This window comes from Sinohyriopsis cumingii, chromosome 6 (assembly GCF_028554795.1).
Source record: "Sinohyriopsis cumingii isolate HCF-2022 chromosome 6, ASM2855479v2, whole genome shotgun sequence".
NCBI classification, from domain to species: Eukaryota; Metazoa; Mollusca; class Bivalvia; order Unionida; family Unionidae; genus Sinohyriopsis; species Sinohyriopsis cumingii.
In genome coordinates, this window is record NC_142966.1 from 132,823,234 (window position 1) to 132,840,889 (window position 17,656).

The 17,656-nt window shown below is 37.5% G+C and overlaps 1 protein-coding gene across 3 annotated transcripts in view; it reads left to right on the forward strand.

Moving 5' to 3' along the window:
• LOC149798011 (uncharacterized) overlaps positions 1 to 17,656 on the forward strand; it is a 43,986-nt gene that overhangs the window by 20,454 nt on the left and 5,876 nt on the right. For all 3 annotated transcript variants that reach the window (XM_089963101.1, XM_089963102.1, XM_089963100.1), the window contains exons 4-7: positions 781 to 1,199; positions 8,304 to 8,505; positions 8,759 to 8,839; positions 13,498 to 13,575. In XM_089963101.1, the coding sequence (XP_089819227.1) occupies positions 781 to 1,199; positions 8,304 to 8,505; positions 8,759 to 8,839; positions 13,498 to 13,575 (780 nt within the window). The remainder of the gene's footprint in view (positions 1 to 780; positions 1,200 to 8,303; positions 8,506 to 8,758; positions 8,840 to 13,497; positions 13,576 to 17,656) is intronic.

The window sequence follows — 17,656 nt, forward strand, 5'->3', positions numbered from 1 at the left end:
CCAACCACTTAGGCCACCGGAGCGGTGCAACAAAGTTGGTATATATATATATATATATATATATATATATATATATATATATATATATATATATATATATATATATATATATATATATATATATATATAGTAGAAGCAGCAGCAGCAGTTATAGCAGGATAAGAGTGTAGACAAACAGAGAGACATAGAGCTAACCTACCCCTTACGAGTTCTGAATCAGTATGGTAACAATTCACTTACGTTTTGTCATCTATCGGATAAACAGATCTTAATGACAGATAACTATACATGCATCCAAGAAAAGTCTGGTACAGCTATATATTGCTTGATTTTATAACAGTCATTATTAACTTGTAAAACCTAATTCTTAATTGCGTACTGTGTCATTTAGACCTTGCTGATCGTTTAACATTTAATAAAGAACATAATGAAACTGTTACTACCTGACATAGATACAATAAGACTGACGTACATAGAAGTATATATGTTGAAAACATAAGATCTTCATTGTTACAAAAATCGGACTCGATATCCCAAAATTACTAGTTGAAATGCAGTATTGAATAATAATAATAATAAGAAGAAGAAGAAGAAGAAGAAGAAGAAGAAGAAGAAGCGTAAAGAAAGAGAGAAAGAAAGAAAGAAGTAGTAGCAATAGATAAAACCGTTGCTGCTGTTGCTGCTATTGCTTATATTTCTTTCTGAATAATTGATCTCACACTTACTAATAATAACATTTTATTTCCTTAATGATCATAACAACAACCGTATCTTTTAAAGTTGCAGATTTCAGTTTCTCGTGATTTGAAGATTGGGCAATATGAACAAGATGCCAGTATCAAATTGAGTGAGAACAGTGACTGCGAGAGAAAATACATAGACTTGAGAGAGAACGATGGTGAATTAAATCCAGCGCAAAACGACATCAAAATAGTGAATAACAAGCAATTTGAGGAGAAAGAGAAACAACTTAAAACTATAAGAGATGAAATTAACATGAAGAATCAAGCATCCTCAGAGCAGGAAAACGACATTGTTCGTCTTAAACTAAGCCTTGAAGAAGCCTACAAAGATCTGAAATCTTTAAATCAAAAAGTTTTGGAGTGCCAGAATGAACTGAAAGCGAAAGAAAAGAGCCTGAAAGAACAGGAAAAGGCAATGGAGGATATTAAACGAGCGAAGGATGAAGCATTGATAAGGTTAATTAATGATGAAGTATAATATGTTACTTACGAATCACCTTTTGTTGTCCATAAAACTTGACCTTTCTTGATTGTTGTTAGGTACAAGTAAAACATGACAATTTGTATATGACAAAATTATTAAGTCAAGTTAAGTCTGTTGTTCAACAATACCATCGAGGAATCCGTGGGTAAACGCTCCAAAATGCACTCGATTATAGTTGCTCAGAAGGAGCCGGTGGATCCTTCAAAGCCATTAGGAAACCCAAACGTGTATCACGCTTGGTTGCTCAAAAGGATCTTTTGCCGGACATGTACGTGGCATGTCTACTCGAAGAACGCGAATTGATAAAGAGGCAAATATTATTCAGTCGCGGAAACATTAGATGGTTATGAATGGTTGCACCAAAGTGATTTTGTCTCCGCTGAACAACAAGCGTTTTATTTTGCCTGACGACTCACCATATATGTGTGCAGGATAGATATTGAAATAATTATGTTTTCGCTGCAATGACTTGTACAACAGCAAGTGATATACACTTGGAGATCATGATGCATACTTGTACATAGGCACTCAGAGAATTTGGTGGTTTTTCACATTGCCGAATCCATAGTTGAACTCGTCATCCCAATGTGTGACTGTGCAGCCCTTTCTCAGGATCACCCTGCTACCTCAGTAACATTAGGAAGGGATACAAAAGGTGCCCTAAACGTTGCATGCTTCACTTTAACCCTGCTCAGCATACTTAGGCTGACAGGAATCACACCTTAGCGGTCGCAAACTTAGCAAGAAGACGAAGGTGACAAAACTCCGTATGAATTCCTTGAACACACGTACACTACCGAACAGTACAAGATCAGATAGACCACCGCTGCAGTTGGTCTAAATATGGCCAGATTCAACACCCATACAGCAACCCTGAGTGAAACTAGCGTAGCTGATTAAGAACAACTCACCAAAGTTGGAGCCTGCTACACCGTATGGTGTGGCGGAAGTATAGAGGAGCAACGTCAGGCCTTTGAAACATTTACCCATGGAAACCCTTGGAAGACCGTGACAAAATATGATTGCCCAGAGAAATTCATCACGATGGTTCGTCAGTTCCATGGTGGCATGCTCGCTAGTGTTGTGGATGACGCTGAGTCATCCGTTCCATTCCCAGTCACCAATGGAATCAAGCGTGACTGCTTGTTGGCCCCAACCCTCATCAGTAACATGCTCTCTGCCATGCGTACTGACACCTTTAATTATGACGCTGAGATCAACACTATGAACCAGACTAACAACAACCTCTTCAATCTGAGGAGACTACAGGCGAAAACCAAGTTACAGGAAGTGACTGTTAGTGATCTAAATTCGAATACCACAGTAAATGGCTAAATTCTTTGGGCAGTGGACAAATTCACCAAGATCAGAAAGACACTGTCACGCACTGTCCACATTGATGGTATTAAGAACGGCAAAATTCTAAAGCAGGTTTTTTGCAGGCTACGCGTAAATAGGAGGGGACGCAGAGCAATCAGATTAGAATCAAAATTTAAGGTCTACAAAACTATTGTCTTGACGACCCAGTTATATGCTTGCGAAAACTGGACGTTGTACAGACTACATGCACAAAACTTCAATAATTTTGAGATGGATTGCCGGATGAAATTATTTGGATAAGATGGCAGGACAGGGTTCAAGACACGTAGATTCTGAAGACGGCATGCATCCCAAACATCCACACTCTGCTGATGAAATCACAGTTGAGATGGGCAGGTCACATAACCAGGATGTCGAAAGAGCGGCTACCTAAAAAACTTCTATTTCGAGGTCAAGGTGGGAAAATGAACTGAGAGTAGTCAGAAGAAACGATTCAATGATTTCATCAAACATTTCAACACTGACCATACACCTTGGGAAGATCTCCAACAGGATCGCTCCATTTGTCGGTTTCTCGTCGGTGATGGAAATACAGGCGTTGTAGTAGATGCTTTCGTGGGGCATTTCACACAATAAGCAGGCATAATGACACTATACAAAAATCGAAATTGAACATGACATGCTATGGAAACGTTTCCGTCATTGAAGTTCTCATCGTTCAACTTGAATCCTGGAAAACAACTGTTGCTCAATCTGATATTGCGATGGTTCACATGATATTGGTTGTACATGATTGCATCATCCGTGGACGACCAGCAATATTATTAAGTATTTAGGAATTTCATTAAAATACTTGCGTTCTTTCATACGATCGATGAAGTCCTCTCCTTTCATGACTTATATCCGGACTGAAAAAATAATATCTTGCACGGCCATATGATGATTGATCGGCAATGTTGCGTTGCAGCGTGGTTTTGCAAATGCAACCCCTAGTGGTACCTCTATGATCTCGTCAACGAAGGCCGAATTTGAAGTGGACTTGCCTAAGCCAATCACCAAGGGGAAAATCTGCACATTTGACCGTCTTTGCGCGTTTATTTTAGTTCGCTTAATGTACGATCCGGAACTTTTATGGGCCTTGACGCAAACAACTCACCAGTGTTCTCCTTGAAGGACGGCTGTGAAGCACCTGGAAACATATGATAATTACTTCGGGCTCGTACGAGATTGGCTTGATCAACGAAGAGATCCAAATTGACGATTTCTATTTTGACGCTAAATTTTCAACGAGTTCACGAACCCATACTTACCCCCGTCATGACCATCGCATCTCTACAACAAACAGCCGCTGAGAACGATTCTGGGTTAGCCCAATTATATTTCCGCGAACAAACAAATTATATGTGCGGGTAGAATATCAAGCCTGACATTGTTAGGATTACTGTGACGATTCTGGTTAATCTGAACTGTGATGCTATCAGTGGTAGTTACCACACAAAACTTTTATGGTTCATCAAGTATTGCCTAGCAGGGTTGTTATTATTTGGCTTTTCCACGAAAGTGAGCCAGGGTGACCTGCACTCGATTACTTCTGCGTATCCCTGTTATGTTTTATTTAAGAATCCTCACTTCGGAGACTTACGTTTTTCTCGTGGACCAGCGCGCGTTGGTTCTGAGCGCGAAGACTGACGATACAACAATATACTAAAGATGGATCTGACTTTTAACACGTAAATTGACTATTTGAGCAGCTACGCTTCACTTGCACGTGTGACAACAATTTGTCTTGTCAAGCGAGAAACCAGTGTGCGCGACATACTACGAAAACGTCTTCGGTGATATTGTCCGACGATTGTTCTCAGGAGCGCTAAAGGTTCTTGCGTTCATGGCGTTGTACGCGGAACAGATGGCCAAACAAATTGGAAAACGAGTCGCCGATTGCAGCAATAGCACGCCAGGTGACAAATCTAGGATGTCCAATCGATTGGAGATCGAATACGACGATTAGTAACTGAACAACCAAAGGCGGTTGCGTTTCCCTTAATAGTCTTACAGTACTCACATCAACCGCAAAAATGATCGCGCCGATCGATAAAGTCATTTATGAAGTCGTTGAACAACATCTGATTGAGTTACAACAATCCAATACTGATCAACAATTGCAAATCGGGCAGTTTGAATCAGATTTCAGTTGTCTCTCAAAAGAATCACACTTGCAGGCTTGACTTTACTCATTATCATATATGTTTGAAATAAGTGCCTTTGGACATCTGGACATATCCAAGCATCTCAGTGACATAATTAAAAAAACCTTATACATTAATAAGGGACACAACCGATAATTTATAAAGTTTCATGTTGGCTCTATTGAACGATGCATTCGATCTCGCAGTTTACAAAGACATTCGATCTCGCAGTTAACAAAGACTCTTGTGTGTTGCGAGATCGAATCGCCTGGGATTATCAGTATTATTCTCACCCAGCATGGAACCCTAATCAGTTCTGACAAACAGAATTACAAATGCATGATCCATCTAGGTGTTCTCCCGTGTGAAGCATTCTTGAGAGCTGATGATAAATTTATTCAGGGCGACAATAACATACACGCCGCTAATACCAAAGTTGGATTTATCAGTATAGGAATCATATTGTTGTCCAAGAGCGTGAGTTATCTAATAAATAGTCTCAAAATTTTATAGCCAAGGAAGACGTAGATGTTAAAGTCGAGCACCTGGTCCCAATTACAGGTGATTTTCAGTTATACTCTCTAGCAAGACTCTTTAGTTGGAAACCTGTAATTGTTTTCTAAAATTAGTAATTGAACAGTATAATTTAAATAATGTCATATCATGAAGTCACTATTGAGCTTCATAAAACCCATGTTGCGAAATTAAAGAGAGCCATAAGAAATTCGTGCTGGGTTACATTACAATTTTTTCCGACAAATCTAAGCAAAATGCAGCCTAATTAGCTCAATGCGGCCAAGCGAAATAAACCTCGGTAACTTTAAATTTGTCCAAACTTGGATTGATGCAAACAAGCAAGGGAATATTTCCATTCCTCGTGTCGTTATTCCAATGTTGCTGACGTGTGCAGTGCCACGGTTGCAAATTGTGGCCGTTCGAGTCCGTGAGAACCGAGCTCGGCATGGCTATTAAAAAAGTGGTCGGGAGAACTTATAGGCTTATCAAAAATAAAACGTTCTTCGGCTACATGGACGGACTCGAAGCAGACGGTGTCTTCGACTGTCGCATCGCCGTTGATGACTACAGTGCGTCTGTTCACTCGTTGTTTTGATTACTTCGCAATGGCAAAATTAATGAAGTGCTTCTGAGAAGTCTTCATGAGGGATAAACTTTATCGATTATCTCCAGCGTGGGTGACCGGTATTATTAATTTGGATCCGTCAACAGGACGCAAGGACCAATCTAGGACGCTACTGTTGAAATGACCAATACATTGATTAAAGTTCGTTAATTTAATATATACTCCTTTCAATAATACCCGTAGTAACATCATGCAACATAGGGGAATATTAACAAGTAAAACAGAGGAAATGCTCATGGCGTAGCGAATTGCCGACATGTTTTCATTGGTGACTTGGTAGCATTGATAGGACTAAACTCTACATCTTTAAGATCATACCTGTTCCTCTTAACCGAAACCAGACGCGCGTGATGTATAATGAGAATGTTGATAAAGATTTGCTGGGGTGATATGTTTCACGTATGTATGATCGTTGTTTGCACGCGTGGACTGAAATTCCTTTCGAATGAAACAACTTCCAGAAGGACACTTATCAGTCTTAGGCACTTGTGTTTAAAATCTATTTGTAAATATACCTGATAGGTCTTTAACAACCACGTGATAATTATCTTGCGGACTTTACAGACGGAAATTGAATCAGCGGTCAGAGATTGCCAACATAGATGGTGATTGCTATAATGTCTTGAGAAGGAATATCTGTACCAAACCGTGGTGTACAGACCCTCGTATATGCTCAAATACAATGTACACCATGGCCAGATTGAAACTGCCAGGCGAGGGGGGGGGGACCACCCAGATATACCGAATCGGAGCCAACTTGAAATAAATTCATTACGCTTAAATGCCCGGTTGCATAGAGATAGTGTCGCCGTCGAACGTAAAAATATAAAGGGATTGTTTTTAGAGTGAAAAGGTGAAATTAATTGACAAATCCACCGCGATATCATTATCTGTCGATTAGTTTAAACCAAAGTTGACTAAACCAAGAAATGAAGAATCTCCACTAATAATGGAATAGGACGCACTTGTACGTATAGCAATTCTTGCAATCAGTGTAGCTCTGTGTGAAATAAGAACCGTGTAACAAATCACTGGAGACATGCAATATTTCCCTGGAAACTGTAACAGTGAAGACAATTAATTGGATGGAAGTGCTTTGCGTCTTGCTCCCGACTTAGATGCATCTGGACAAGGTCAGCATCTTAAACAATTATAATTTGCATCGACGTTATTAACAGAAATACTGTGATGGACCGTCAGATCTTCTGAAGTGAAAAATAATCGAATCAGAAGAAACGCTGTGCGAAAAAGTCGCAAAATGTAAGCGCGAGTTTGTGGTCATGATTGCAGTTCGTTGACTGGCTTGGTAACAACTGTTGGCCTTGGTGTGACGGGTATTGCAACTAGGGCGACTATCAAAATAATTCCAATCGGATTTGCTTTCGGGGCTATACCGAAAGTGCCTGGTAGTGAAGGTGGCGCTGGACAACAATTTAATTACGGCTTCATCAGCATGTACATGTTATTCGGAATTTCTCACAGTGGCCCAAATCAGTCTCAATACAATTAGCAAACTATACTCAATGGCCATCGAAGATAGAATCATTTGTATGGTCGAGGTAGCATATATCAAAACAGTAAAATCATGGGGATTGTGGGCGTAGACGGCTTGAACAGGGCTCAGTAATAAAAGACTAAAACTCATAGTTCACCATGAACTGTCGCCAGAAAAAATAAAAATGCACGACAATGATTTACTGACGCATTCAGACTTGGCACAAGAAACTATCAAGCTGCGGGCCTGATCAAATATATATGGAACCTTGTGTTTTTAATATGGGTCAGCAAATGCTGCCCCGTGTTGGGGGCGACACAAATTCTTGTATAATGAATTTTCAATGGTGTCTCCACGTCACGAGATCAGAGTGTGCGAGACGTCAGAGACTCAGAATATAACACTGCTTGAATCGTTATATACATGTCTACTAAATGTGACTTATTTTTGTTTACTTTGTAATTACCGTTCTCATTTGCTTGATTACTTAAATAAAACAGAGAAAAAGGTAATCGGCTTGCACAAGGCTTGGTAGGTATGAGATTTGGAACTGGTTAGAAATTGAAACTCTCGTTTTTCTTTGTTGACCCGAAATTTAGAATTAAGTACAAAATGAACCTGACGTATCTTCGCCTAAAACGTCTGTGGTTTACAATTGGGTGCAGTTCCAAGAAAAATGGCAAAGCAGTTTTGAAATACGGTATGCTCTTGATCTTGGAAAATGAATACATACATCAAAAGTGAGACACTGACAAAATTACAGACAAAACGAATTTTACCTTTTAGTAGCGAAGTTTATTTTCCTTTTTTATAAATATCGTTTTTGTATCAGTTGATGACGAATTACGAATCTTTTCTATGGCCAGTTTATGATGAAATTAAATGTATTGAATCGATGGAAGAACAATAGTGAGTTTATTATTGTCACATGCAGGCTAAGTCACGAGATTGGGCAGAAAGTATCAGAGGGAAACCCCAATATTACGGATTTGAGTGACCACAATAGACCTACTAAGCTTGGAGAAATATACTCAGAGCTGTATGACAACGAGTGGACAAACGCATTCGAAGTTCTCACCACAACATTTCAACTGAATGAAAAAGACGCAATAGCAGTATTGCTCAAGATTCTGAAGGTAAGTAAAATATATATAATACTTACTATTCCATAATGACAATCCTTTATATAAAAAAGGATTGTATCCAGCTGTCATGTCCCGAAATATATTTTACGACATGGTATACACAACATGTTTAGATATCCCTTTAGATAAAAGTAATTATGTAGTTTATATTTAACTCCATGTGTGACTGTCTATATGCTGTGTTTATATTGATATGTATCAACAACTGGTACATGTATTCAGACGTTTTATTTGCATTCTTTAGGAATCCAGTAAGTATGCAAGCACCCTGTGCCAATCAAACATGAAGATGATCGAGAAGTATGTCCTTGGATCTTCAGAAGAGGTTAGTTTGGACCTACATGCATGAGTGTTTTTATATTATGTCTTCATACTATTAACACTTGTTTCCTTTTGTCTTATTCATATAGAAAATAATATATTAGTGAATTTCTCCTGATCCATTAAAGAAACTAGGAAATTGATTTTCAATGCAATTCAAAGTAGTATCAGCATGTGAACATTTCAGATATATAGTTCTCTTGGATGAGGATTAAGATGTATTTTCATCTGACTCATTTGAGTGAACGTATTGAATAATTATGAAAGAAAATATTCAATTTGGGCGTCGAATTTGTCATTACGTTTCCTCTCGCGGCTCGGAAGATTGTATGGAAACTTTTGTTACCTAGATCTGTTGAGCTGTATAATAAAGTTTTGTTTCTTTCGCTCAAAACATATTTTAGAAAATTGTTTTGAAATATTGTCGAGAAAAGGATATGTTCAAATTAAAGGTTGTTATTTGGTCCCCACATAAATAGCACGAAGTTTTCTTTGTTTTGCCACAGCATCCAAGGAAATATGGATATTGTCGTTGCATTTTCTGCCAACCTGTTTGTATGTCTATTCATCCATCTCTTCATCAGTCATCAGTCATTATGCCCATCCCTAATGTGGATTGTCTTTACTGATTATTTTGCGGAGGTCAAATACGGTTTCAATTTTTTCTTTCAGCCTCATTCGTAGTCCTTTTTTAAGTCATTAAAAAAAACAGTTGTGACTACTTTGAGAACTGACGTAGTTATCACTTCTCCCCTGACACATGATGGATAATTTTGTTAAAACTTTGAAGGATATTTATGCTGTTGGTGTAAATATGCATTAAAGTGTACATTTTTCGTCTCTAGCTAATTTTATGAAAAATATATTTGGTTTATATGAGCAGTAAGGCATTACATTTTTTCCTCTAATCCATTTATGGAAACATTTCTTGAAAACGTTTCCGGAAAGGATTATTTCTAGAATGCAGATTATCGTAGCTTCTCCTGTGACATATGCATTAAGGACTTAATTCAAATTGTGTATGCAACATATGCGGCTAGTATAGATGAGCTAAAATATTTCATTATTTTACAATGCTTACTTTGGAGACCATTTCTGGAAAACATGTCAAATGAGTGGAAATCCGAAAATTTAGTTTGCTTTTTTATGTATGTAGCCATAAGAAATTTCATTTCCTGGACATTTATATATATATATATATATATATATATATATATATATATATATATATATATATATATATATATATATATATATATATATATATAAGAAACATGCTGATCTATCATTGTTTATAACGTCTTGAAAGGGGAATGTTGTACTTTTTCCATATATGAAAGCATATTTAGAAGCCATGTCTGAAGGGCAGGTATATGCATATTTGTTACTGTATGTGATCTAGTTATTAATATTATTATTGTTTGACCTGTGTAAGTGTAAGATTTTGTAGTGTTTCTTCTGTTGACGGCGAATGTAGCGTTTTGAATGTAGCACATCTTCCTCGTTTGCTGCATTTATTGCCATCGTAAAACTAAGTTTATGCCTTGATATGCAAGAGGTTGTCTGTCTCACTAATGTAATAATCATAGTTCACAATGGTAACCTTTTGCAGTAACATTTATTGAATATCTTTTCTAAATTAGTGGCTGCCTTGAAATGAAACTTCAGAATGATAGTTTTATTGACGTAAGGTTGTATGATATCACAGGAGTTCACCTCTTTATTGTGTAAGAAAAAAGGTTGTTAATTAATGTAATAAATACAAACGTTTTGTATAGATGTTATTCGCATGTCTTCGACATTACATTTCTTGTTGCAATAAACAGCAGCTTTAGTATAATTAGGTCGAAAATGTACATGTTGATATACCAGATATTCGTGTCCGATCTTACTATCATGTTTAAAATGTTTCCTCAGTGTAAATGTTGCACAAGTTTTATATTAATATTTTAAATAAATGACATCTTTTCAACATCTGTTGAAAGATTATAAGAAAGTTTTCATAATATTACCGTGGGTAAAAAGTTTATATAAGGATTATAGTGAACAATGTTTTAGTTCTCTACGAACGTCTGTTAAAGTCATATACAGGGGTTATGCTAATAAATATATAGGCACAGAGATGAAAGTGTGATACCTAATTCTTATTGTGATTCAGTCTCTTTTTAGTTTGGCTGAACGTTATACCGTTATACTTGGGTTGGGTCACTAACAGTAACGTAAGATATAAAGGACTTTGCACTGTTATTCTTGCTCTGTCATTGGGTACCGATTTCTACATTATGTTTGACTTTTATGATATCTCTAGTTCTCAGAGTTGTGGGTCACCATACCCTTTTATTCTCGTTTTCTCATTGTGTTCAAACTGAGAGTTTTCTCTCAATCCCATGTCATTATAATATGTCAGGTTCGTCTCTTTGTTCAAAATGTATTATTATGGACTCTGTTTCTGTATCATCCAGTGTGTCTGAATGTTAAAGTCACACATAATTCTCTAGTTTGCTCTCTTTCCCTCCCTCCCTCAATCTCTCTCTCTCTCTCTCTCTCTCTCTCTCTCTCTCTCTCTCTCTCTTGTGATCGTACCATTGACCTGCAAACGTCATCCACTATTCCCAGGAGAGTTTGTTGCATACCAAATTTGTTTACTCATATTGTAATGGTTTGATTAAGTAATTGATATTATCATATACGCTTTTGCACACTGCACAACTCCGTTCTGTATAACTGCCGTTAGACTATTGACCATGGGTAATAGTTCCCACACATATTTGTGTAGTCTTTATGTTTCTCCATATAAATATCTAAGTTGAAATTATCTCCAGATATCATTACCCATTTGTTGCGTTTTTCATGTATATGTCTAATGCACTGACAATTAACGCAATTATGATCTGATTCATGGCATCTTTTCTGCTTATACTAATATTTCTTTCATTGTCTATGAGTAAGCCTAATTGCTCCACCAAGTCAATGATCCCCTTATCATTCTACCTGATGTATTTTATTACAATTCTCTTCTCAGCCACAAAGCATCTTTCTAAGACACTTCTTACGACAGTAAAGTCTCTCTAACTTAGCAATTATTTCCAGTGTACCATTGATGGATATTAGCTTTCCTGTGTCATTACATTTCCTGTCATAACAATAGCCCGATGGTTCAAACTGATCATAACATCTGTCTGCGTGGGTTCGAGTCTCGCATTCAGCCAATTTGGGTATGTGAGAACGCTTGCCAGTAGCTTCTCGTGGGTCGGTGGTTCTTTCCGGGGTTTTCCCGGGTTCTTCCTCCACCATTGATACTGGCCGCCATGTATAGCCTATCGTGTCTGAAAATGGCGTTAAACCCTACAACAATAACAACAAACTGATCATACATTAATAGCTGCGAGTATGTAACATACTCGCAGCTATACCATTTCTTTTCTTTATCAGCCTATTGCTACCTACACACTCTGATTGTACTATTTACCGATTCTAGTTTTAAGCCTCATCTTATGCTGTAGCTTCTTCAATTTTGTAACTCTGCCTCGTCAGTTAGCAGCGTGGTTTATCATTAGTTATCATCACCAGTATATCTACTACTTTGGAAGTTTGGCATTTACTCTGTAGGTAGTTATATATCAACATATTTTCTTTTTAGTGATTAGTGTACGATTTATTGGAAAGTCCGTGGCGCAAAATTGGCCACCTTTGGGTCTTCCTTCTTTCCATTCGTCTTTATGAGAGTGGACATTCTGTTATTGAATGTGGATGTCTGCCTTTGCCAATAAAGTAACTTGAATTTCTAATTGTGTTTGTACTGTTTAGTTCTGTTACCAAAGGCCTTGATTTGTATTGCTGTTTACTTGCTTTGTTGTTTCGGTTTTTCTAATATACACTCGACCGACATTTGTTGTACCTCTCTAAGGCGTGCTTTTTCCCATGGTCACCAATTTTCTATTGTTTGTATTGTAGATATAAAGCAGGCCCTATATTTTGTCATTGCTGTTTCTCCAACCCATGTGCATATGCAGAAACTGCTGCTTTCGTTTAATATTTATTTCAGACTTTTCATTCCAGAGCTCATGTTACTGTCACTGCACCATACTTATCAATGTTTTGATTCTGCTTGATGATACGTATAGTATAGTGGTTGTACCTCTTCAACCTTAAGCAATTGTCTCAATATTGTTTTGTAATTTAAATATAGTTTGAAATGGATTTTCGTATTCTTTACTTGCTAGTTTGTGCTTCAACGAATTCTCGTTCTTTTCTACTATATAAAGCTTTATTTCTTTCACTTTTCGGAGTTATACTGTATGCCAAACGATAGCCAAAGGATTCTCTAATAATTATTCTTTTATATGGTAAATTGAATTGTCATGTTTGTCTTGATTCTTGTCTCAAACATTCTGACACTTTCCACTAGCACATGTTCATAGGCTGATGGTAAACCCTACTCTACCAACCTTAGAACATTATGTCCCCTTTAATTTGGCTCATTTTAAACGTAACACTCTCCTGTATCTCATTTCTGCATTTGAGCATGTTTACTATTGATTTATATCAATCATTCTGACAGACATTTTAGATTCTTTTATCTACATAGACATTTTAGATTCTGTTATCTACATATCAGTTAAGTATATTCAGACATTTATTTAAGATCTTTCTTGTTTTAAGCCCACTCCTGACTGCAAACGATTGTTAAGGGAGGCTAGGAAGCATATCAATATTGAGAAAGCCGAAGATCATATTCAGGTAAAAAAAATAATTTACACCTTAGCAATTATAATGAGTGATAAAAACAAATACATCAAAACTCATAGATTCCATTAATGTTTTCAACCTGAAACAGTCAGTTAACTAACCCACAAATAAACACGGTCATATTTTAGACTGGATTCTTCATAGACCTGATGATAACATTCTACGGTCTGCATTATATACCATCTTGACGTATCAGTCCCTAACCTTCCACCTTTATCTACTACTAAGAGAAACCTCCGTATGATAAATAGAACCAAACTAATGCACGACATCCAAGCTAACTTAACAACTTGCTTACCTCCTACCGCAGAACAACTCGATAACTGCCTGCGTTCATTGCTTGACAAACATGCACCAGCTACCAAGTGCAGAGTATCAATTCAAAAGTGTTCTCCATGGTATAGCAGTGTTAGGGACCAGCTTCGCACTGCTAAGAGAGACCGCCGCAAAGCTGAGAGGCTTTCGCTTTCCACCAGACTCACTATTCATAAGCAAATCTATGAAGTCGCTAAGAAGAATGTCACAAATAGTCCATGCAGCGAAATCAGCCCAATACACTACTAAGATCATGGAAAGTTCCAGCTGCAAAGAGCTCTTCGAGATTACTAACAAGCTAATGTCAAGAACAAATCTACACCATTTCCAACTACATTCTCTCCAGTCGACCTTCCGGACATGTTTGCAAATTTCTTCCGTGACAAAGTACGAACTATTAGAGATAAGCTTGACACATCAATTTCAATTGACTCGTCGTCACCATACAGTTGGGATACAGAATTTGAGCGGCAACCATTAGCAGCATTTGAACCTGCCTCTATGGATTTCGTACGTACAATCCTGATGAAGAGTGCACCAAAGTCATGTGAACTTGATCCAATTCCAACATCACTGCTGCTTGAGTGCTTAGATCCAGTATTGCCTTCACTAACTGATGTTATTAATACCTCTCTCTCATCCGGGAAAGTCCCATCATTTTTCAAAACTGCCATTGTAAAGCCTCTGCTGAAGAAACAAACACTAGACCATAACGATTTAAAGAACTACCTCCCAGTTTCTAATCTCCCATTCATATAAAAAATCTTAGAAAATGTTGTTCTATCCCAGCTTGTATCTCATCTAAAGACAAACAGTATTTTTAGCAATGTACAATCCGCATATCGCCCTTGCCACAGCACTGAAACTACTCTTCTAAAAGTAGTGAATGACATTCTCTCTGCGTTGGATAGCGGAAAGATTACTGTCCTCACCCTCCTTGATTTGTCTTCAGCATTTGACACAATAGACCATGATATATTACTTCACCGTCTCCAGCATGTATTTGGCATTCATGATACAGCCTTACTGTGGTTCAAGTCCTACTTGGTCAACAGGACACCAATTGTATCTGCAAATGGAATACACTCCAGCCCAGTTCATCTACATTGTGGTGTTCAACAGGAGTCTGTTCTTGGACCTGTTCTCTTCATTCTGTACACTCAGTCGATCTCAAGTGTCATATATCATCATCCAGTGTCTCACCAATTGTACGCTGATGACACACAAATATACAAATCTAGCCACCCAACTGAAGTTGATGCTACCATCCAAGGTGTAGAGATGTGCATTTCTGATGTGAAAAAATGGATGGCATGTAACAAGCTGCAGATGAATGATGATAACATTGAGGCCATTCTGATCACAACACAAAGACTTTCTCATTCACATCCTTTACCTCAAACAATAAATATCAGCAACACCAACATTAAATTCACACAATCTATAGGAAACCTAGGTGTTACTCTGGACAGTGCTCTCACATTGCACCAACATGTCATGAACAAATGAAGGTGAATATCTTGAGCTGAAACGCATCAGCTCAGTTCGCAAATATCTTTCAGTTGATGCCACTAAAATACTTGTGTGTTCATTAGTACTTTCCAGACTGGGCTATTGTAACTCAATTATGTCTGGTTCATCTCAATATCTGCTCCAGAAACTTCAAAAAGTACAAAACACAGCTGCTGCAATCATACTTAGAGCACCACAATCAGAGCACACCTCCCCGTTGCTCTGTACCCTACACTGGCTATCCATTCGATCCAGAATCAATCACAGAATTTGTTCTCTGTATTACGTTTCACTGTCGGACTCTAGTTCAACATACCTATCCGACCTCACCCATGTGTACACACCGGCAAGATACCTACGCTCCTCTTCTGACAATCGTATACTCATTATTCCCACTATGAAAACAAAGTCATATGGACAGAGTTCTTTTGCATACCAGGGCCGAGCAACGTGGAATGAATTGCCCACTGAACTTAGACACAAAGGCAAAGTGATCACATTCAAGAGGGCTCTCAAAACTCACTTATTTCGACTGCAAGAACAAACTTAAAGACCTAATAATGTTTCCTACCTTAAATATTATCAGCATGTTTTTTTAAAGCTTTCTAATTTCATGGTGTTTGTTTTTGTAATCATATCATTATATGTTTTTAATCTTATAGGTGTTGTCTAATGTTGTAAAGCGCTTAGAGCTTCTAAAGATTAGGCGCTATACAAAGTCATTATTATTATTATTATTATTATTATTAAAAAGAAAGCACCAATCAGTTATGAATATGTATTACCGAGACCTTATTAGAAGCAAAATAAAATGTGGATCAAAATTGAAGACGTTCTTAAATAAACAATTACTAAATTGTTTACTGTTGCCAACAATGTGAGTATATATATATATATATATATATATATATATATATATATATATATATATATATATATATATATATATATATATATATATATTAAAATATGTAAAAACAGCAAACCCTTTGCAAATCTAATTCGCATATTTCTGTACCTTACAATGTTCCAGCAGAATCCTCTCTCCATTGGTACTGTCAATATATTGTCCTAAATATCTATCCTAAATTTATGTTTCCGGACCTCTTCCATTTTGACCCTTTCAGGAACAAAAAGTAATGAATGAATCGAAATAAATATAACATTTTTATACATCCACACTAGCCACTGGCATAGCCTTATCCCGTTCACATTGTATCTAACAGAAGGTAACGACCTGCTTAACCGTAAAGCTCTGCTGCTCAAAATATTTATGTTTTATGACAATTTTCTTAATAATTGTAGCCTCTAAAAATACCCAGCGGAAAAGTAAACCCAGTTGCGCATTTACACCGGAACAGTCACGGAAATGTACTTAAAATAAAATCCTCCCTATTGTTTTGGACAAGAAAAGGTTACATGACGTCTGACTCTCATACATGCACACAGATTAACTAACAAATCAAAATAAAACACCCTGTAAGTGAATTACAATGGCTTTGGTTACTTTCTGCATATGGTCATTGTGTATAAAAGTCTGACTAAAGCCATGGTTTGTACAGACAAATTCTCACACGTTTTGTAGCATATATTACATCCCAGAACATGAACCTGGACCTTGATTCATATGTCTTAATTCGAAATCACTACAGATATTATGAATACTCGTGCTCTGACAGCATGATCTAAATATGTTGAATGTATTACAAAATGTCGCGGATGGGAATTTTTTAGTTTTGATAATTGACCTCCCCTCCAAGTGAGCACAGGGGAGGAAACCCAGAATGATATAAATCATGCAGATGGCAATCAAATCAGCAACCCATGTGCAAACATTAGTGAGGAAGTGCAGAAGCGGGCATCTCATGATCTGCCAGTTCAACTTACTCTGCCCCCTACTCCAGTCTTTAGACAGCTGTAGCCTCGAGACTATCGCCGGCAAATTATAAGAGGCAGAATGACACCCAAAGGCAAGAGCTTTGTTGTCAATGGATTTTAGGTGGCAATCAAATCTTCCATTATAGAGGCAGTTCGGCAAAAGGGAAGGGACTCATGTTTCTCCTTACCCAAGGCTCCTAACAGCCGATATCGATCTACCATCCCGGCCTATTGCAGACAACATTCATGTGGGCCCCTGATTTGTTAGTATCCGGACTGTGTGGATTAATCTCGCACCTGACAACAAATGAATGATCTAAGTTGTTTTGTGGTGGAGTGATATTTTCTCAAATCCCCTACCCTGTCA